This window comes from Mustela erminea, chromosome 16, assembly GCF_009829155.1.
Source record: "Mustela erminea isolate mMusErm1 chromosome 16, mMusErm1.Pri, whole genome shotgun sequence".
Taxonomy (NCBI): Eukaryota; Metazoa; Chordata; class Mammalia; order Carnivora; family Mustelidae; genus Mustela; species Mustela erminea.
Genome location: NC_045629.1, coordinates 40,592,270 through 40,614,885, shown reverse-complemented (window position 1 = coordinate 40,614,885; position 22,616 = coordinate 40,592,270). Strand labels below are relative to the sequence as shown.

The following is a 22,616-nucleotide window of genomic DNA, read 5'->3' as shown; positions in this document are numbered from 1 at the left end:
ATGAAAGGAATGAGCTATTGACATATGCAACAGCTTGGATGAATGTAGGGTGAATGAAAAAAAAAAAAGTGCTGTGAGGTTGCCTACAGTAGGATCCCATTTATGTAACATTTTGAAATGGTGAAATTTTAGAAATAGAGAACAGATTAGTGATAATGTGGTGGGTACAGAGGGTAGGCAGGTGGGAGGGATGTAAGTGTGGTTATAAAAGCACCTTTATAGTGTTGGAACTGCTCTGTATTTGACTGTGCTGATGGATACTTAAAACTGTGCATATGATAAGATTGTGTAGAATTAAATACACACATACACAAATGAGTGTAAGTAAAGCAGGAAATCTATCAGTGGATTGTATCAGTGCCAATATCCTGGTTATAATACTGTACTGTAGAGTTTGCCAGATGTTGTTACCATTGGAGAAATTGCATAAAAAAAAATATGAGATCTCTCTGTATTATTCATGAGTCTGCAGTTGTCTCAAAATAACACATTTACTTAGCAAAAACGATAACCAGATAGATTTTAAAAGCAACAATAAAACTTACAGAAATTACAGTGCAATGGACAGGTAAAGTAGCAGATGAAGCTGAAAACTGAAATTGTGGATTAGAAGAGAGAGGTAGGTAAATTACCCAGAATCTATCAGGGGCACACAGGTGAGAGTAGTGTTGCGACAAATATGTATGAGAGCAGCTGAAATATATCTGATCTGGAAGGCAAAAACAAAGAATGAGATGGGGCATTTGAAGAGTCAATCCCTAAGGATTTTCAGATCTATGAAAGATACAAACCCTTCGATTCAAAAAGAGCAGTGAAATCCGTGTAAAATAAGCAAATGCATTGTAGTGAAATTGCAGGAAACCTACGATGAAGAGAAGATACCAAAAGCAGAGAGAGAAAAGACGGATTTTTTTCTAAAAGAAAAAATTTTTTAAGTAATTTCCACTTTCAGTGTGGGGCTCAAAGTCAAGACCCAGACACCAAGAGTTGCAAGCTCCACCTACTGAACCAGCCAGGCTCCCCAAAACAGATTTTTTAACTATAAAAAAAGATAACAGTTCTGTCAGCAAACATCTTAACAGCAACAATGGAACCCAAAAGATAAATTTAAAAATACTTAAATTATTAAGAGAAATTAACTGTCAAACTGGTATTATAGACCAATCTAAGCCATAGTAGAATAATGAAGGCAGAACAAAAGTGTTTTCAGATGCAGACCAATGAACCACAAACAACAGCAACAAGTAGAGAACATTTACCATTTTGATACCCTTACCAAAGAAACTTTTAAAGGATGAATTAGGGAAAATAGATAAATATCCCAGAAGAAATTTCTACAAGGCAAGAATAAAAAGTAATCTTGTAACTTGTAAACAGTCATCAGGATCATTGTATAAAATAGCAAAAATAAGAGTAATGATAATATTAATGCCAATGAATTTGGAGAAATAAAAATATAACAGAATCGAAATATTACAGAACAAATACATATAAGATGGGAGCAGAATATTTGAAGTTAAAGCTCTCTAAAATTCCTATTTTTATTGGGAGGGTAGATTTACAATTTTAGATTTTAAATGTTATGTATGTTCAATTTTACATGTCACTGCTAAATTAGTACAAATAAATTGTAAAACTTTCCAAATAGTAGGTGGAAAATGGAAATTAATAGAATTATAGTCAATCCACAAGAAGTCCAGAAAAGAGGGTGGAAAATCATAGGAAATACAGAAACTACAGAAAGTGAATATAAGAGAGCAGAAATAATCCATATATATATCAGCTTTCAGAATAATGTAATTAGACAGAAACTGTCAGCAAGGCTTGCTACAAATTATCAGACTAGACTGAGGTCCGTCTTTGTGCAGTTTGAAGAATAAACTCGTGAAATACGAGAGCATAGGATGAGAGTAAAAAATGGGAAAAAGATCAAATCACAAAACCTTCACCAAAGGAAAGATCCCATACAAACACTAACCAACATGAAAATAATAATATTAATATTAATTAAAAGAGCAGATTGTTCTCCTCTTCTTCCTTGTACCAGAAGAACTTTTCAGAGTCTGACTGGCCACTTAGCTAACCACATTTTCAAGCCTCTCTTGAGGAAGTTTGTAGTCATGTGTTTCAGTTAAGGCAAAACTTTTCTTTTACCCACTGAGCCACCCAGGCGCCCCAAGGCAAAACTTGTCTTAATTTTCTCTCCCCTCTTCCATTTGTCTGGAAAAGGCATGTGCGGCAGGAGATTCGTCACCTGTGTTGTCTGGCAATAGCAGTTAAATCACAGAACAGAGCAGTCTACCAAACCTAAGATGTACATTTACCTTTGAATTCTCATATGTAAGAGAAATAAACTTTTTAAAATTTTTGATTTACTTGACAGAGAGAGAGAGAGAGAGGAGAGAGATCACAGGCAGGAGGAACAGCAGGCAGAGGGGGAGGGAAGAAGCAGGCTCTGTGTGGAGCAGGGATCCCGAAGAGGGGCTTGATCCCAGAACCCTGGAATTACGATCTGAGCAGAAGGCAGATGCTAAACCGACTGAACCACCCAGGCTACCTGTGAAATAAACTCTTTAAGCCACTGTATTCTGGATGTCTCTTATAGCATTTTAGTAGGTACCTTAAGTATCTCATATGCTTTAGAGTAAAAAGAGTTATTATTATGGTCACTTCATAAAAAACAAACTCTAGGGGCACCTGGCTGGCTCAGTCAGTAGAGCATGTGACCTCAGGGTCATGAGTTCAAGATCTACTCTGAGCATGGAACTTACTTTAAAATGAATGAATGAATGAATGAATGAGTGAATTTAAAAAAAACACATAAATTCTGGGTTTGTGTGCACCACATAATCTGACTTCAAAATAAGTAAAATAAAAATTGAAAATTATAAGGACTGTGCCTTTGTGGATCAAGACATAAATATGAAAAGATAAAATCTAATATTTTTAGAAGATTTTAAAAATATTTTTATAACAGGTAGGAAAGAATTTCCTACACAATGCAGAAGAAAGTACAGACCTGAAAGGGAAATGTTAATAATTTTTACTGTATTAGAATTACCTTACATTACATAGATTTTGTGAATAAAAACTCATTATCAGAAGATGTTATTTAAAATGAATTTTTAAAACCACAGGCTAGAATCCTCAGTGACAGTAGCATCTTTGTGCCATCAGAGCTGAAACTGCTGTCACGGTTTTCACCCCACTGTTTGCAAGATTCCTAGTGGGTGTAGTTTAAAAATTTTTAAGAACCAAGAATTTTCTCAGTTATTGGCACACTCCGTGAACCATGGTTTTGAGACAATATATGAACTCACTAAAATGTGTATCATATGAAGGAGCTTTGTAAAGGGTCAGGAGCAGACTACCTCTATCAGGATGTTACTAGCTCCCCCTGCTGGAATGACATCCACCTGCATGTGGTATCCACCCCCACTCCTCCCCTAAGTGGCAGGATAAAGTTCTTATTCAGATGGATTCACCTCACAGTCCTACTTCTTTCTTCCTTCTTTCCTTCCTTCCTTTCTAAAAGATTTTATTTATTTATTTGACAAACAGAGATCACAAGTAGGCAGAGAGGCAGGCAGAGAGAAAGGAAGGGGAGCAGGCTCCCTGCTGAGCAGAGAGCGGGATGTGGGGCTGGATTCCGGGCTTGATCCCAGGGTCCCGGGATCATGACCTGAGCAGAAGGCAGAGGCTTTAACCCACTGAGCCACCCAGGCGCCCCAAAATCCTATTTCTTAAGTGGCCTCAGGCTTCTGCTTTCTTGAAAACTATTGACCCTTGCATGTGCTTGAAGGTTGGATGAGTCAGACATGATCAAGAAACGACAAAAGAGCCTTGGTTATACTTTACCTTTGTGATCAACTGTTGGATTAAAAACAACAACAACAACAACAAGGACAAAAAACTGTTGGTAACATTGTCAATATTAAGAACCTGTTTACATTGTTACATTCTATTGTAAAGTCAGCTAAAACTGCATACTTTCAGCAGGACTTTGTGTATAGTTAAAGAAGGGAGGGGCCAAGCCAGGGACAAATTATCTATTCGGAAAATGGTCCTAAGAGATTTTTTTTGTGTTTGGCACTTTAAGGTCATCGTTTGGCAGGAGTTTGGAATTAATAGTCTTTCTAAAGTGTGCTTTTTCAAGTTTAGAACCGATGCCGAGTCTTTTTTTCATGGGTTTTCATAATATTTTAAAACTATTTGTTTAGTAATGGCTCTTGTTTAGTTTTTAGGTAAAGGTTAATCTTGATTTTAAAAAACAAACCCACAGACTAAAAGAAGATATAAATAGAATATATAGCTTCCTGGAATAGTATGCAGACTGTGTAAATATCACCTGTGAATCAGTAAGCTAAAGAGCTCAAAACAAAGTGATAATAATATGAACAAACAATTAATAAAGAAAACCAATAGTCAACTAGCATTTGAAAAGATGTTCAGTCTTGCCCGAAGTCATGTTAAAACCACAGCAAAATACCATTCGCACCCATGAAATTGTCAAGCATGAAAACAATACCGAGTGTTGAAGTGTGGGTGGAACATTGGAAGCTCTCATATCAAGATAGTGAGGGTATAAATTTAGCATTTATTAAAGTTGAAGATATGTCTCCAGTACAACCCAGCTATTCTGTTCTAAGAATATGTTCGAGAAATTCCTGCATATGTTCATAGGAGACATAAAGGAGTGTTCAAAGCAGCTTTGTTATAGTAGCCAAAAATCCAAGGCAATAAACCCCTTGACTGTCCTGTCCATTGACAGGGAGAATGAGTAAACTGGTGCTTTCGTATAACGGAAGATAGTTGTGAAAATGAATAAGTTTGATCTCCTCATAGAAGTATGGAAGAATCTCATGTAGAGTGTTAAGCAAACAAAAAAGGGCAGGTCACAGAAGCATCGTTTAGTATGTATTCATACACATACAGAGGTTTAGCACATGCAGAACAGTACTACATTCTGCATACAGACACCACGAGATTTCCTAATCGATGCAGTAGGTGCTTGTTGCTCATTTGTCCCTGTGATAATACAGCAGTTGAGTTGTAGAGTAACAATAGGTTATTTCTTTTCTGGGAAGACTTCCCAGAGGTAGCGATTGTGTAAGCTGGATGATGAAAAATGGGCATGGGTTTTCTAAGGAGAATTCATGCACTGAAATTAATGTACTAAAGTGGATTCTTTGGCTCACAGAAAAGCTGCTCCAATATTCATTTAGGACCTTTTGACTTATTTAATATATAATTCTAATAAACTGACTTGTCTTGTAATCCATAGCAGATTAATTATCTGTATTAGCAGATACACAGGTAAATAAATGAGAAACGACAGCCTGCGGTGAGGTATAAAGGCAGGGAACATCACCAAATGCCTGCACAAGAATTAAAATTAAAAGTAGTCTAAGGCTAACTATAAAGGCAATGAATCTTATGTCTTGGTGACTCCACACAGCAAGCTGTACACTATATTGATGACCCCAGGTTACCCAGATGTTTATGTTTCAGGTTAACAATTTAGGAATATATATATATATATATATATATATATATATATATATATATATATATTTGAAATATATATTATATAAATAAATATATATATATTTTTGAAACATCATTCAGCAGTTTTTAAAAAAAGATTTGGAGCTTAAAGGAAACCATTTTTCTGTTATGCAAAATTAACCTCTTTGGAATAACACATTTCACACTATGCCTAGTAAGTAATGCATTTCTGTATTCCATTTATTCAGCATACATTCCTTGAGCAATTACTGTGTGCTAGCTGTGATGTTGACTGGACTGGCCATACAAAAGCAAATCAGATACTTCATTATCTCATTCACTAATACAGTGCCTCCTATATGATGTATTTATGTATTTATGCTTAGGAAAAGAAGAAAGTGCTAATTTGGGTGGGTGATCTCTGTTCTACTTACACCATTTTGAAATTACAAAAATTAAATGTGTAAATGACTAAAAATTATTGGATTTAAAACTTTGAGAAGCATGATAACAGTATATGATTTTATGAATTTCCCATAGATTCTTACAGTATGTATTAACAGATTTTGAAAAGTTAATCTCTTGAATATTATAATCCTAATTCTAAAAATTTTTCTTAAGAAAACTAAGCAGATTTTTTTAATTGATGTTTACCTGGTTTATAGTAGTGAAAATTCTGTGTCCAGTAGTAGGATATTGACTAAATTATGTTGTATTCATCCATTGGAATTCCAATTTGAAAACATTTAATGACATAGAAAATGCTTACACTGTGTTGGTAAATTACCAAAAAAAAATTGGCTGGAGGAAAATATGTCAAAATTATTTAAGGTAGCGGGATTATGGGTAATTTTCTTTGTCGTTCTTATTTTTTATTCTATTTTCCAAATTTTCTACAGAAAACATACACTGTTAAAACTGCAAAACATCAAGCACTGTTTGTAAGCTAGTACATATTTTCCATCCTAGAATACATTTTAGAGCTGTATTTTTATATTAGAAGATCGTTATTGACCACAGTAGTTCTTTTGTGGATACTGTCAATAACCAAGGCTTGAACTTTGATTAAAGCCACTGTAATATAATTTACCATTTATGATTATATTAGCTCATTAAAAATGGCATTTTTATGCATGTTCTTGTCTCTCAAATTGAAGAAATAAACAGAAGTACATGTGTCACTAGAGCCATAGAAAAGTACTCCCAGGGATGAAAGGGAGAAACTGCATGGAAATAATGCTCTCTTTTGCTCATGAATTTGCAGTTCCTCAGTGGGTAGCGCACTTCCCCGAAGACGCTGCTGTGCCTATATTACCATTGGAATGATTTGTATTTTCATTGGAGTCGGATTAACTGTGAGTATTACTCTACTCACTGTTAGAATTCTTTCTTCTCACCTTTATCAGTAGTAAGTGATGAGGCCTGAGACAAACTTCAGTGATCCCCCAAGAACCTGCCTCCCTGGCATCCCAGAAGCTTCTTGAGGACTGAAGCCCAGTCCATGCACCTGTATTTAATGGAGTTCAGTGGTGTTTTGGGACTCCTCTCAAGGTCCTTGACCTTGGGGACTTTACCATCCATTTAGCAAAAATCCATTGTTTTTATTTAGTGCCATAGCAAAGCAAAAGCAGTAGTCAGCTATGGAGATCTGAAAAACCTTTCTCTTTATTCAAGTTAAGCACAGATTTATTATCATTATGGGGATGGTTTATTTTTAGAGGCGACTGAAGCTAAGTGGTTGGCACTGGGGATTATTCTCTCCCAGGAGGAGGAGGAGTTACTGATCTTTTTTTGGTACCATTTACTTCCCATTCTCCTTTGTCCTACCTGGCCCCATATTATTAGGAACACTATCATGTTGTATAACACTAAGGAGTTTAGGTGACAATTTAGTTACTTATAGAAATAACATGTTCAAGTGGGCTTTTTTGTTTATTTCATAAAGTTTGTAGTTAATATAACTAGCAGTATTGTCCTGCTAAATTTTATTCTGTCAATGATAATCAAAAAATTCATCAACTCATATTTCATAGAAATATTGTGGCCTCAGGGATATATTTTATCAAAATCACATGTAAGCCCACACAGGCTCTTTAAGCAGATATTTGCTTGAAGTTTTTAATCTTTTGTTATTATATTGCTTTTTATTTTAGGTTGGCACCCAAGATTTTGCAAGGCGATTTCACGCAACCTATGTTTCTTGGGCAATTGCTTATCTTTTAGGTTTGATCTGCCTTATCCGAGCTTGTTACTGGGGAGCCATAAGAGTGAGTTACCCAGAACAGAGTTTTGCATAAGCTTGCTTATAATTCAGTGATGCAGGTGAGAGTATCTAGCAGTTCTTGATAAGCTACTCTGGACATATTTGAATCATTCACCCTAATGGATTCCATTTCTGGTTTCTGTATAAAGTTTCAAGACTTGGGAGTATTTTATGAACAAATGCCCATTGCACTACATTATATGCAAATAGTTTGTTTTGCTGCTAGGTTTTCAAGCTCTGAATAATAAAACTGTCTTCATGTTCTTTTACATGTCTTAAAGATATTTTTGGATTTGTCACCAAACATTACATATAACATCACCCTTCCGTTATTTTTAAATCAGTTATTCCATTACTTGCCGATCTGTGAGTATTCCCAAGGAGTGTTTATAAATGTTTCTACAATAGCTTCACATTTATACTCACATTTTAATTAAACAGTATCAAAATTGCTTGCTTTAAAATCTAAGCAATATGCATTTTGCTTGAACTGCTTACTGTAACTTTAACCTAAGATCATAGTGACCTTATTCAGGAAAAAAAAAATTGAGTGTACCTTCAAAGACTTGACATTCTTGTCAGATAAAAATAATTTCTAGATACTGTATGCTTGTTTTTGTTGTTTGTAGAAAGATACAATATTTTGGTAGTAATTTAAAATACAAGAATGAAAATATTTATTTGTCCACAGTTGGAGATAATGTTGGATAAATGTTTTTTCTCAAAGATCACAGGACTTTTGTCTTTCATTTTTGTCTGCTTTTTTATTTACTAATTCTAAACGTTATGGTCTAGATTTATGAAGTTTAATGTTAATCAGCTGTATGTATTCCTTTATAGATCTTGGAGGAAGTATTTCACATAACATGTTTTATAATACTTAACCATTTAAACAAAGATATATTTACACTGGATTTCCCCCCTTTTCATTAGATCATGGTAGATTTTCTTATTGGGCTAATTATGGACTACTTATATGAGAAGAGAACCTATGACATTTTACACTAGCTAAGATGTTGAGGTTAGAGGTAGTTACTCTTATCTTCTCGAATATAGCTGGTCTGATGGTTACCCAGTTTATTCAAGAAAGTAGATCAAAGACAAAAAGTAGCATAGTTTTCTAAGAATTCACAAGGATTTGAGTAATCAGCTCTCACACTGCCCATCTTTGCAGTTTTGAAAAAGAAATTGCTTAATTGAGAAATAATGTTCTAAAGCCTTTAATGTAGTAGAATTAAGATAAAGAGATAATGAATAAATTAATTGGCTCTTCCACAGATAAGAATAATTTAAATTATTTATGTTCCTGACTAGTATAAAAATGTACTCATCAGAGAATTTGGAGCAAAATACATGTAAACTTCAAAGAGTAAATGATAAATGTCTAAATGCAGTAGCTCAGGATTATGTGTACCTTTGAAAATACACTAATAAAGATTATTGTTCAAAACTACCTTGTTATATTCCGTTTTTAAAAAATAAGATGGTGTTTCCAAAATGCCTTGAGTTATTACTCTAAAGGAGTTTTCATGTTTAAGAACATGTCTAATGTTACTTTATATAATATTCGTTTATGTTTTTTTCTAGTATTTTCATGGTTTCATTTTAAAAGTATAGATTTTAAATCTACTTACAATACTTTTGATGTAAGGTATGAAATAAGAATCTAATTTAGGGGCGCCTGGGTGGCTCAGTGGATTAAGCCGCTGCCTTCGGCTCAGGTCATGATCTCAGTGTCCTGGGATCGAGCCCCGCATCGGGCTCTTTGCTCAGCGGGAGCCTGCTTCTCTCTCTCTCTCTGCCTGACTCTCCACCTACTTGTGATTTCTCTCTGTCAAATAAATAAATAAAATCTTTAAAAAAAAAAAAAAAAAAAAAAAAAAAAAAAAAAAAAAAGAATCTAATTTATTTCTTTTCTTAATGGTCAGCTAGTTGTAACCGCATTATATATAGAATAATCCCATTAATCCTCCCATTCCTTTCCCATAAATTTGAAATCTCACATTAAATTATATGCTGCATGACCATTTTCCTTTTGGACTGTAATTCCATGATAGCAGGAACTTTGATGGTCTTGCTCACTGCTTTATCTTCAGCATTCAGAACAGTGCATAGTGTATTTGTTTTCATAGATATTTGTTGCATGAAAGAATAAATGGTTAAATGAATTGGTATGTTAAATTTTTATACTTTGGGGGGCATGTGGGTGGCTCAGTGGGTTAGGCCTCTGCCTTTGGCTCAAGTCATGATCTCAGGGTCCTGGGATCGAACCCCAAATCAGGCTGTCTGCGGGGAGCCTGCTTCTCCCTCTCTCTCTGCCTGCCTCTCTGCCTACTTGTGATCTCTTTCTGTCAAATAAAAAAGAAAAACAAATTTTATACTTTGGGTTTGGGCTTTATATTTTGTTACAGAATATATAGGTGAATGAATATAATATATAATATAATCTTGTGTTAAGGAAAACTTTCTAAGTAAAACCCCAAAGCAGAAGTCAAACAAAAGGGTTGATAGATTATATGATAAAAATTAAAAAAAAAACTTCTGTGTGGGAAAAAAACATAAACAAAGCCGAAAGATAAATTGTATTTCCAAAATAGTAGAAAGAGTTAACCTTTTTAATATGGGAAGGAACTAAAGGCTGAAGAAGCAATTCATTAAGAAGAAATATGCTAAGTAAAATCATGAACTTCTTTTCAATTTATTAATAATCAAAGAAGGTAAGTTAAAACAGTAAAAATACTATTTTTTACCTAGCATATTAACAAAGAATGAAAAAGAGTGATTAATCCTTGCAATTCTGAAGATATGAGAAAGCACACACACAAACACACAGTCTTTGACAATAATTCCATCACTATGAATTCTAAAGGTGTTCTGGATACAAGAACAAATATATTTGTACAATGATGTTTATCACTTTTTTGCTTATAATAGGGATTGAAAGTAAGAAGTCCAAAAATTAAGCAATAGGAGATGGGTGAAATACATTATGGTATACTCATAAGATGAAATAGTAAGTAGGCATTAACAAGATGTTGAAATCTGTCATCTAACTGAATTGGCAATGGTTCACAAAATACTGCGACAAAATTATATTACAAATCAAAATGTACAGTGTTATCCACTTTTTATCCACAGAGATTTTACGTGTATGTGTTAAAAAATTAAGGAAAATTAAACACTAAATATTAAGAAGAGTTCTCTCGGGGTGATAAAAGGCAATAGTAACTTAAAAAACTCCTGTGGTAGATTAACAGTTGGAAGGTTAGGATTTGCTGTTGATGAATAGATAAGAATGTTATGTGGTTATCATTACCAATGTCTGTTACATTTTTATTTAGATCCTTGAAGAGTTTTAAAATAAATTTATTAACTCCAAACCAATATATTTCATTGATAAAACCTTATTTTTTAGAGTCAATATATCATATATTTAAGCTTAGTCCTATATGAATTAACAAATTTTTAATTAAATCCAAATTTATGAGAGTTTATACCTAGATTGATTGATTGATTCATTTGCAGAGAAAGAGAGAGACCGTGAGAGAGGGAATACAAGCAGGGGAATGGGAAAGGAGAAGCAGACTTCTTGCTGAGCACGGAGCCGGATGTGGGGCTTGATCCCTAGACCCTGGGATGGTGACCTGAGCTGAAGGCAGAGGCTTAACAACTGAGCCACCCAGGAACCCCTACCCAGGCTTTTTTTTTGAAAGTAGAGCATTCCTTCCAATGCCTGGTACAGATACAAAACACAGAAAGTGCTGGGAAAAATGTGATTTGAAAGAATACACCATAGTCACTAATTGGAAAAGGAAGGATTTTTTTTTTGGGGGGGGGGTCCCGGCTATACAAAGTAGTAAAACAAAAATGATCTAGTTCTTAGAAAAGAGGGAAAAAATCTAACTACACTCAGTTATTCTTGACCAAGTCATTTGTGAGAGAACATGTGTCATTTAGAAGATCCAATAACCCATGTCAGGCACAGTGCTTGCCTCACAGCGCATGCAGTATGATAGCCACAGGAAGCCTAGAAAGCACATAATTCTTTTTAAAAATTTATTTACTTATTTATTTGAGACAGAGAGAGAAGGAGAACACAAGTGAGGGGCAGAGGTAGGGGCAGAAGCAGATTCCCCACCGAGTGGGGAGCCTGCTCAATCCCAGACCCTGGGATCATGACCTGAGCTGAAGTCAGATGTTTAACCTACTGAGCTACACAGGCGCCCTAGAAAAGCACATATTCTTGTTTCTGTTTTACTAGAAGAAATCGAAGTGTCACTCTCATCGTTCTGAAAAACTGGGTTTTAAGTAGCACAGGTGTATGCATTCAAAACAAGTACTCCCAGATGATGTTGATGTAGGTTTTCCTGGATCATACTCGAGTAACACTGCATTATACCGTGCACACACCAGTTTGCGTCCACTTTCAATGGCATTCACATTTTCTTATATATAAAAGCTTTGTATTGGAGTAAATAATGCCATTTCATTTGTTTAGCTTTGTTTTAGTTTTGATCTAGCGATACTTGTGCTTGTATGTTATGAAATTACAGCCATTTCCATGTGCACTGTCTCAAAATTGCTGTAAAATCTAAATTTGCACTTATTTGATGTGTTTTGGTGCACATGTACATATATATGTGTACACACACATAATAAACACTGAAAAAAACTGGTGTTTATTGATCTGCCTTACAGCTTTGTTAATATTTAATCTCTGTGTCATAGTTATGACTCTACCATTGAAGCTGCTCAGTCAGGGAGGCTAAATAATTAAAGGTCGTTCAGGTTATATGTGATGGAGCCAGTTGGAATCAAACAATCTGCCTTCAAAATTTATCTGCTTTCCACAGCATGAGGTTTTATTGTGCTTTGCTTTGTACAGAAAAACTTTTGAGTTTTGTGCCCCCTGCTGTTCATTGTCTATAACTCATCTGTGGAAAGAAAACTGAAAAATGTTTGACTTCAGTATTGATTTCACAAAGAATAGAATGCTATTTAAATATTTTTATGAATTTGATATTATATCCAGTTTTATTTTAGAGCATTTTATGTAACAAAACATTACATGTATTTATTTTCTTTTTTATAGTTAATATAAAATCACAAAACTGGCTAGGAATATTACATATTAAATATGAGGAAATTGATACACAACAAATTTTAATGTAAATTCCTTTTCTTGTGATAGCAATATTGAAATGATTTTAAATAGCACAAAGTGCTAAAAATGATCTGTAAAGGTTTCTTGGTTTTAAAATCACTTTACATGCTCAGTTACAAATTAAATGCCAAGATTCTTTATGTTTGAATAAGTATACATGTATTTGACTTGGGGTGGAATACCATGCGAAAAGCAGAAAAATAAAAAGCCTATATTCTTTTGGGACTGGCCCACAGACTAAGGTATCAGATAAGGCTACAGGTCTAAAAAGTGGGTATGGTTTGTAAATTGACATTTAAATCAACATCATCTAAGGTAACTTGCTAAATAGGAAGTGATCATACACATTATTCTTAACAAATTTGTAAATTTACCTAGAGTGGCTTATGCATATATATAGGTACTAACACTTGGTTGTAGAACTACTCGAAGTTCCCAGTGTCCAAATCAATTTTTCTGAAAAATCTTGCTGCAGATATTTCTACATCAGATATACCTCTGACTGAAGATATTGGATATTGAAATAATTATGGAGAAAATGTGTTACATTTTCATTAGTTTTTAAGCTTTTAGCAAGAGTAAGTTTAGGCTATTTGTAGAGAATTCCTTAGCTTATGCAATGTATTATTTTTTTCCTGGCTTCTTGAAAACCTACCTGTCTTACTCCTTCCTTTAAAAGTCCCTCTACCTGGGGTGCCTGGGTAGCTCAGTGGGTTAAGCCTCTGCCTTCGGCTCAGGTCATGGTCTCAGGGTCCAGGTCTCTGCTTAGTGGGGAGCCTGCTTCCCCCTCTCTCTGCCTGCCTCTTTGCCTACTTGTGATCTCTCTCTCTCTCTGTCAAATAAACAACTAAAACCTTCAAAAAAAAAAAAAAAGTACCTCTACCTACCATCTGCCATCTACAAATCTCTTATCACTCTCCCATAATCAATGCCGACTTCAGTACCTGATTTCATTCTTACCATATGTCATTGATTTAACTGTCAATGTGAATGGACTAATACTCTGGTCTGGACTCAGTTTTGATACCCTCAAATCGAATGACCTTCCATTCCACTTCTGTTATTCATCTCTAGCTGTATGGTGGGTGCTCATACTTAGAAGCACTCCATCTCTGAACCTTATGCTCAGATACCCACTCTCTGGCCCTATTCCTCCTCTACCCTGACAAAACCCTCACTCTCTTCGTACCACTATTCATGAGTATTACCTTCAGCCCTTCCAGTTTCTCAGTTATCTTCCAGTCTATCTTCTATATTTCCAATGAATCCCACAAACACACAGATTAATACCACTACATATTTTTAATTTCCTTTTTAAAAAAGACTTTATATATTTATTTGAGAGATAGACAGAGTGAGAGAGAAAGAACATGAGCAGCGGGGCAGATGCTTAACCGACTGAGATAGCCAGGTGCCCCCGATTTTTAATTTTCACCTTCACCTGCTCCTCAGCACTGTTGACCTATCTCCAGCAGCTCCTGCAAATTTCCCACAGATACTACTTGAAAACTTCAAAATCCTAAAGCCCGTTATCATACTTTCCATAGTTGACCCCTTCCTCTCATAGCAGATGATTTATCTCCCCTATTCTTACCTTTGTCCCCTCCCTCCACCTACACTCTAGGTCCATCCCAGTCCCTCACTCCTCAGGAAACTCGCAGTATCTTTTCCTTATTTCTACCCATCTGGCTGCTCACATCAATAACTGGCATTGCCATTTTCACTTCTCATTCTCACAGCCTTTCCAGTCCATCAGGTCTCCTTTATTCTCTCAAGTTCATGCACTTCTCTTTCTTCATGGGCAGACCTACCTTCCTTGTTCTCATCCACACTGCCTGGGCTACCGGAGAGGTCTATGAACCAATCCTTCTGCTGCTGTTCTCGCTTTGCCTACTGCCTGTCCCTCTCCTCAGACCATTCTCAGCAGTTACTTAGGTGTACATATGATCTTTTCGCATCTAAAGTCCGTCAGTGTCTCTTTTTACCCTTAGGAGATAAAAGACTCATCCTTCTGGAGCGTGGTACTGAACCACTTATTCAAGCAGGGCCTCATATCTTACGTTTCTGCAGTGCTGAATTACTAGGATTTTTGTATTCACTATTGCTTCATTTCTGTATGCCTTTGCACATATCCTTCTTCCTGCAAGGAATATCCCTAAGTTGGTAAACTCCTTTTTATCCTTGAAAATTCTACTCAGGCGGTACCTCCTCTTGGAACCCTTCCATGATCATCCTTCTTTCTGTCACCCCAAATATAATTATTTCTTTCCTTGTACTACTTCTGTTCCAAGTATATACTTCTAACTACTTCATATACTATCGTTTATTTTATTAGTTTATAGGTACTCTTTTAAAAAGATGATTTATTTTAGAGAGGAGAGCATGAAGGAGAGAGAGAATCTCAAGCAGGCTCCCCACAGAGCACAGAGCCAAACCAGGGATTCGATCTTACCACCTTGAGATCATGACCTAAGCCAGACACTTAACTGACTGAGCCACCCAGCACCCCTACTTGATAGGTACTCTCAAGACTATCATTCTCCTCTTGCTGGTTGTTCCTCAGTCATACTGTCTTATTTCAGTTTGTCTTTGTATCCTCAGTGCCTGGCACCTAACAGGCACAGGTCTTCAAAACTTTTTTTCCCCCCTGAGCTAAGCTGAATAGAACCAAGTCTCTATTACGGTTTTTTAATGACTTGTTCTAATGATTATATGTCTGTGTGCATCTGTATGTATCCTCCATAAAATGGTTTGTAAATGTGGAATAAGTGAATGAGAGACAGACTACTGGCAGGAGGCTAGTAAGGAGATCATTTGGTAAACACTAGACAATGCCGCCTCTTCAGCTTTTCCCAACTCCTCAGGCTTTCAGTAGCACCAATCAGGCACACACACGCCCTCGGAGTGCCTTTATAGGAACAATTAGCTTCTAGAATTGTAATTTACTGTTTGTGAATCTGCACCGTCAAAGACACTACATTTCATGAGAGCAGGTAACCTGTTTATGTGTGTTACTTGTGCTTTGCGTTGTATTAACTTAAAGGTAGGTACTGTGAAGGTCAAATAAGATATGAAAATATAATGGTAACAAAAACCTCTACTTAATAAAAGACCCATTTAACTGTGAATTATCCTTCTTGGGATTCCTATTTCCGTTCTTGCTTTTCCTCAGTCCATTCTCCAAATCTTTATTTAAACCAAAGTAAGTATTTACTTAGAATGAGAGAATGGCATCCTGTTACAAATTTTAAAAAGCTGACAAGTACCAGCTATTAAAAAAATCCATAAAAGTATTTTAATTAACTGCCTGAACCACCCTATTTTTCCCTGTATTTGTACTTTTATGTATTTTGATTGCCTCTTTATCTGACAATTTTATAATGCATTTCCTTTGTGAGAGTAAATAATTTGGTATTTTCTGCAGCATAGCTAATCAAAATTTATTTTTTATTATTGAAAATTTAGAAAAGTTAATTTTAATCATAGCTTATTTAGTCATGTCAGTTTTTAGTGTATTGCTAAGTTGGGGAAACCTGTTGACTTTCTTATATGAGCTTGATGATTTTAGAGCATTTTAAGCTTTTCTTGATCAGTGTGACTAACCTTAAATATTCTTGAAAGTACTTGCTAACTAGTCAAGCTGTTGTTGAAGTGTATGATGAGCTCTAGATTATCCTTTGTAGATGCCAGTATCTCTTGTCAAGTCAACAAGAAATTTTCCAAACTTCCAATGTATTTATATGATTCATTCTTCTTCAATTGATTACTAAAAAGTTTTGGAGTCTACTACCTCTGTGTAAAATTTACCTCTTCCTCTAAATGGATTATTGATTTTAGTTTGGTCTAAAATTTTTTTCTTCAAACTTTTTTGTCACAATAGTTTCTGTTAATTTCATATAGTAATCTATACAAAATAATTGTATAATGTATATGTAATTGTATATGTTATATTGTTAAAATTTTTAAAAAGATTTTATTTATTTGACAGGGAGATACAGCAAGAAAGGGAACACAAGCAGGGGGAGTGGGAGAGGGAGAAGCAGGCTTCCTGCCAAGAAGGTTACCCGAGTTTTCTTGTTCGAGAGACCACCAAGGAGCCAAGCACTGATGCAATCACACGAGGGTTTATTTGACAAACTTAAGCTTGGGCCCAAGTATACCTGACGCAGCGGAGTAGGGACTTGGACCTGAGCTTAGTTAAGGCAGGGGTATTTATGGGTTCCTGTTACTAAAGCAGAGTGGGGGTCTCTGGAACTAAAGTAGGGTGGGGCTCCTTAGAACTAAAGTAAAGTAGGGGAAAGTTCAGCCCTTGGGCACTGGGGTCTGAGATGGCTGTACTTATGCTAAGGCTAAAGACTGAGGTGGGATGGCCTTAATTTTTCTCGGCCTCCACAAAGGGAGTATGGGGGCCCCTGGATGGCTCAGTGGGTTAAAGCCTCTGCCTTCAGCTCGGGTCATGATCCCAGGGTCCTGGATCGAGCCCCGCATCCAGCTTTCTGCCCAGCAGGGATACTGGCAGGGATACCTGCCTCCCCGTCAACCCCCTCTCTCTGCTTGCCTCTGCCTACTTGTGGTCTCTGTCAAATGAATAAATTAAAAAAAAAAAACCTTAAAAAAAAAAAAAGGAGTACGATGTGGGGCTCAATCCCAGGACCCTGGGATCATGACCTGAGCCGAAGGCAGATGCTTAACAACTGAGCCACCCAAGTGCCCCTAAATATTTTCTTGAAGAAGAAAACTTCTATTTTGACTAGATTGATGAGAACTGAAACCTACACTTACAATTTTCTACATCTGGGGGTTGGAAGGATTTATTGACTCCATTGTGCACAGACTTCTGGTGCTCCGTGCCATAGGACATACCAGGTGTGGTGTTGTCTGGGGATAGGAATGTTCCTGGAAGTCATTTCTACATTAAATAACTATGCATGAAAGTAATTCTGAAACCACACCTTTTAAAATGGTAAATCCTATCATGTTACTGCCCCACTGTCCCATTGCTCTTACAGTAAAATTCAACCTGCCTACTGGAGCCTTGTATGATTTTCGCTTTTCCCATCTCTCCAAACTCATCTTTCATAGTCTCTTCTTGCTTTCTCTTGCCTAGCCATACTGATCTCATGTCAGTTTCTGAGTTTTGCAAACTCTGTTTTTCTTGTTCCAGGGCATTAAGATTTCTTCTGCTTAACTCGACAGTTTTTTCCTATTATGCATGTGTTTTAAGGTGTACTTAGATGATCCCTTTTCAGAGAGGCATTCCTTCTTTAGTTATCCCATTCTAGACAAACTTTCTTCGCCTTTACATAGATAGCATCCTTTGGAGGTTACTTGTCTTTTAAGTTCTCTAAATACTTCTTTCCAGAATGCACAAATTTTCTCAATCAGCATCCCTTGCCTAATGTTCCATTTTGTCTGTTATGGGCCCATGACATGTGTGTGTATGTGTATAGGTCTGTATATGTATGGGTATATATTTTCTGAATTTATAAAATAGCTGATGAGAGTCCCACTCTGAATTCCTCATTTCCAACTCTTACACTACCAGCTATTCACTTGTTTGCCCAAGTCAGAAACTCAAGAGTTACCTAGATTCTCTTCTCAGTCACCCCTTCCGTCCAATCTGTCACTAAACTGTGGATTTCACTGCGGCAACGTCGCTCAGATCTTCATTCCCTGTATGACATAATTTCTGACTGGAGTTACTGCAAATGCCTCCAAGGAAGCCGCTTTGCAGCCTCTTTCATCTTGCTCTACCTCCCTGCCCGCAAAATCTGCCCACCAGGGGCTCCTGGGTGGCTCAGTGGGTTAAAGCTTCTGCCTTCAGCTTGGGTCCTGGGATCAAGCCCCGCATCGGGCTCTCTGCTCAGCGGGGACCCTGCTTCCTCCAATCTCTCTCTCTGCCTGCCTCTCTGCCTACTTGTGGTCTCTGTCTGTCAAATAAATAAATAAAATATTTAAAAGAAAATCTGCCCACCATACTGCTGTCAGAATGATCTTTCAAATATTCAAAAAGACAAACTATGAAAAATTTAGGACCTAATTCGCGTCCACGGCTCCTCTTGTCGTTTCCCCGCTATCAGTTCCCTAACTCCAGCGACCCCACACCAGACAAGCCATCTTTTCCTTAGCGCTTCCTCCTTCCGGGCTTTCTTCCCCCTGCCAAATGCAACACACCAGCCGGGCTCTGCTCTGAAAACGACCCCCCAGGCCCAAGGGTCTGTTTAGGCATCCCTTGTCCTGGGCTGCCAACTTGCACCTGTGCCTCCACCACAGTCCTTAGCACGGCCTACCGGACTGCCCCTAGCTCAGGCTCCCAGCGGGTTTTGAGCCCTGTGATGGCAGGACTATCCTGTTCTCCCGTGTAGCGCCCCCATGTCCCCGCAGCCTACAGCTGGCACCCACACGGGACTCTCCGAGAACAGAGAAAACGTGAATGAAAGAAAAAGGGTGAAGACTGAAAATTAATTATTCGGATGGAGTTGCTTCAACTAATCTTGATCTTTGGGGACGGCGGTCTGAGGTAAGTATTCCTGCCTGGTGACCGTTTCTGAGAGCCGGAATCCCAGCACGGACCGGGCGCCTCAGCGTCGGGCACAGCCGCCCGCCCCGTCGGGGCCGGCCGGCCGCTCTGACGCGGGCGGCACTCAGTCGTCAGCACGCGGGCAGCCTCGCTCACAGAGGCGGCCTCGCTCACAGTCGCTGCCTGGAGCCCGGCGCTCGCCCTTCCCGTCCCGGGCAAGCACGGCCGCCGACTGGGGTCCCGAAGGCTGTACATGCGGGCGTGCCCAGTACCGGGCGAGCCTGCCAGCACCTGGGAGAGGCCATCCCCGGTCTCCTCCGCACGCCGCGCGGCTGCCCGAAGCCCCGCGCCGCTCCCGCGCGCCCAGTACGCCCTGGGAAGCGCGCGCGCTACCGGCTTAACGGTTCTGGCCCCGCGGGGCTGCGGCCGCGCTCGAGGCCAGCCACCCGAGGCCCCGCCCCGCGCCCGCCTCGCGCCCCTCGGAGCCGCCGTCGGCCCCGCCCCCGCCATCCCCGCAGCTCTCGGCCTCAAGCAGACGCGCGGCGGGAGCCGTTCCCCGACGGGCAGCGGGGCGCTGGGTCGCCGCGTTTGGGCTGAGCGCGGCGACGCTGCTGCCCCGAAATCCTCCCCGATCTTGAGGCGGTAAGTGGTTGGGGAGGATAAGCCGAACTGGGAGGCCAGAAGTCGGGCCCGGGTGTGAGGAGGCGGTGGGCGCCGTCTCTGAGGTCGGGCGCCGGGAAAGTTGTGAGGGAGGGGGCAACTGGGGTCGGGCGGGGCAAATCAGGCTGGGCCCTCAGGTGGATGGTAGAGTGTGAGGGAGCGAGCGCGTCGAGAAGAAAGGGTGGTGACTGACGGCTGTGGGAACGCCCGGCGAGGGGCAAGTGGCCCGAGGGAGAGGTACTCGGCTGAGGGCGTATTAAAACGAAAAACATAAACTCCAGAGAAAGCTAAGTACACAGCGCCCTCTGTCCCAGGACCCGGTCCTTGAAGACGTTTTGTCCCTCATCCCCTGGCACCGTCACTACTAATTTCGGGCAGGTTTTTTCCCCTTGACATTATTGTAGTTGTTTTTATTAATAAAATAAACAGCAAATTAATAATTAGTTAGATGAAATTATATTCAATAGGAAAGAAAACCCGGCAGGAAAAAAAGTGCCAAGAAACCACATATGGTTAATTCACAGAGGAAAATCGAATGGTTCCTGAAAGTATATGGAGACATACCGCATAATTTCTGTGTAGAGATATGCCATTAAAAAAACCGAGATGTAGTTGACATGTAACAGCCTCAGGTTGACAACATGATGATTCAGTATTTGTGTCAAAAGGTTTAATTGCTGATAATTTAGGCAAAGTTGCAGAAAAGGACAGTTACATTAGTTACATATCTACAAGAGCCCATTATCTGGACAGTTTTATCCTACTTAAATGGTCAGTTTTGTTTCTATTGAAAAATACCCTACGGAGAGGAATACAAATTTTTTGATCAGTTGTGAAGAGAGAAGGCATGAAATGGAAAATATTATGGAACATTCTCTCCTCTTAAAACTTCCTAATAGTTTAGTTTTAACTTTTCCTGAATGTGGCGGCCTGATATGTGGAGTATAAAATATCTTTTTAATCACCTAAGTCACAATTGGTTTAACTCTTACTCCCCTGTATTTCCTTTATATTACTTTTCGTCTGTCAGTTTCATCAGTGTGAGCTGTTTACTTGGGAGCAGCTTGTGGTTTCAAGGAATCCTAATTCTGTTTGATATTTTGAAGTTGAAAATTGAGATTAAATCCTATCTGATTATCATATGGGAAACATACATGAAGTAGATGAAAACATGGTCTTTTCACTTCTCAGATTATTTAATTTTATATGATTTTATTTCTTTTAATTTTAATTCCAGTGTAATGTGCAGTGTTATATTAGTTTCAGGTATATCCTATAGTGATTCAGCAGTTCCATATAGTACTCATTGTTCATCAAGATAAGTGTGCTCTTAATCCCCTTCACCTATTTCTCTCATCCCCTTCAGTCATCTCCCCTCTGGTATCCACTTGTTTGTTCGCTACAGTTAGGAGTCTTTCCCCCCACCCTTTAACTTTTGTTCCTTTGTTTCTTAAATTCCACACATTAGTGAAATTTGTCTGACCGGCTTATTTTGCTTAGCATTATACTCTAGATCCATCCATGTTGTTGCAAGTGGCAGAACTCCATTCTTTTTTATGGCTTAATATTCCAAAATACCTATTTGTGTGTGTACATATAGATATATGTGCATATATACAGCTATAAACATGTATGTATATATCCTTCATCTATATGATTTTTTTTAAAGATTTTATTTATTTGAGAGAGAGACAGAATGATAGAGCGAGAGCGCATGAGAGGGGAGAAGGTCAGAGGGAGAAGCAGACTCTTGGTGGAGTGGGAGCCTGATGTGGGACTAGATCCCAGGACTCCAGGATCATGACCTGAGCCAAAGGCAATTGCTCAACCTACTGTGCTACCCAGGTGCCGCCGCCGCCTTCTTCTTCTTCTTCTTCTTCTTCTTCTTCTTCTTCTTCTTCTTCCTCTTCCTCTTCCTCTTCCTCTTCCTCTTCCTCTTCCCCTTCCCCTTCCCCTTCCCCTTCCCCTTCTCCTTCTACATCTTCTTCTTCTTCTTCTCCTTCTTCTCCTTCTTCTCCTTCTCCTTCTCCTTCTCCTTCTTCTTCTTCTTCTTCTTCTTCTTCTTCTTCTTCTTCTTCTTCTCCTTCTTCTCCTTGTTCTTGTTCTTCTTCTTTTTTTTAAATATTGACTTATTTGAGAGAGAAAGCGTGTGCGGGTGTGGGGGTGCAGAGAGCAAGGGAGAGAGAGTATCTCCAGCAGACACCCCGCTGAGTGTGGAGCCTAAGTCAGGGCTGATCCCAGGACACTGAGATCCTGACCTGAGCCAAAATCAAGAGTGGGACACTTAACCGATTGAGCCACCCAGGCGCCCCTGGTCTTATTTCTTAATTGCAGCAAAACCATCAGCATTGTCTAAAGAAATGTAGAAATTTTAAGTATAGTATCCAGCTTCTAAATACAGTACTTGGTAAGTATGTTTCTTATGTTGTGACCCATGATAAGTAGGGCACTGTACCATGTCGGCAGAATGAGGAAAGCATAGTAATCTTATAATTTATTTA

The 22,616-nt window shown here is 38.4% G+C and overlaps 3 protein-coding genes across 3 annotated transcripts in view; all 3 read left to right on the top strand.

The window, feature by feature from the left end:
• PIP4P2 (phosphatidylinositol-4,5-bisphosphate 4-phosphatase 2) overlaps positions 1-9,224 on the top strand; it is a 56,658-nt gene extending 47,434 nt beyond the window's left edge. The window contains exons 6-7 of the mRNA XM_032316338.1: positions 6,773-6,863; positions 7,662-9,224. Coding sequence (XP_032172229.1) covers positions 6,773-6,863; positions 7,662-7,805 — 235 coding nt within the window. The 3' untranslated portion in view covers positions 7,806-9,224. The remainder of the gene's footprint in view (positions 1-6,772; positions 6,864-7,661) is intronic.
• A 9,669-nt stretch (positions 9,225-18,893) lies between these two features.
• On the top strand, positions 18,894-20,101 carry LOC116575251 (translation initiation factor IF-2-like). The gene has a single exon (XM_032316524.1). It carries the CDS (start codon positions 19,709-19,711, stop codon positions 20,099-20,101), a length of 393 nt encoding a protein of 130 aa, XP_032172415.1. The 5' UTR covers positions 18,894-19,708.
• The window catches only part of C16H8orf88 (chromosome 16 C8orf88 homolog), a 38,363-nt gene continuing 35,754 nt past the window's right edge, over positions 20,008-22,616 (top strand). Inside the window, exon 1 of the mRNA XM_032316525.1 lies at positions 20,008-20,097. The gene's annotated coding sequence lies outside the window, so the exon portion shown is untranslated. The remainder of the gene's footprint in view (positions 20,098-22,616) is intronic.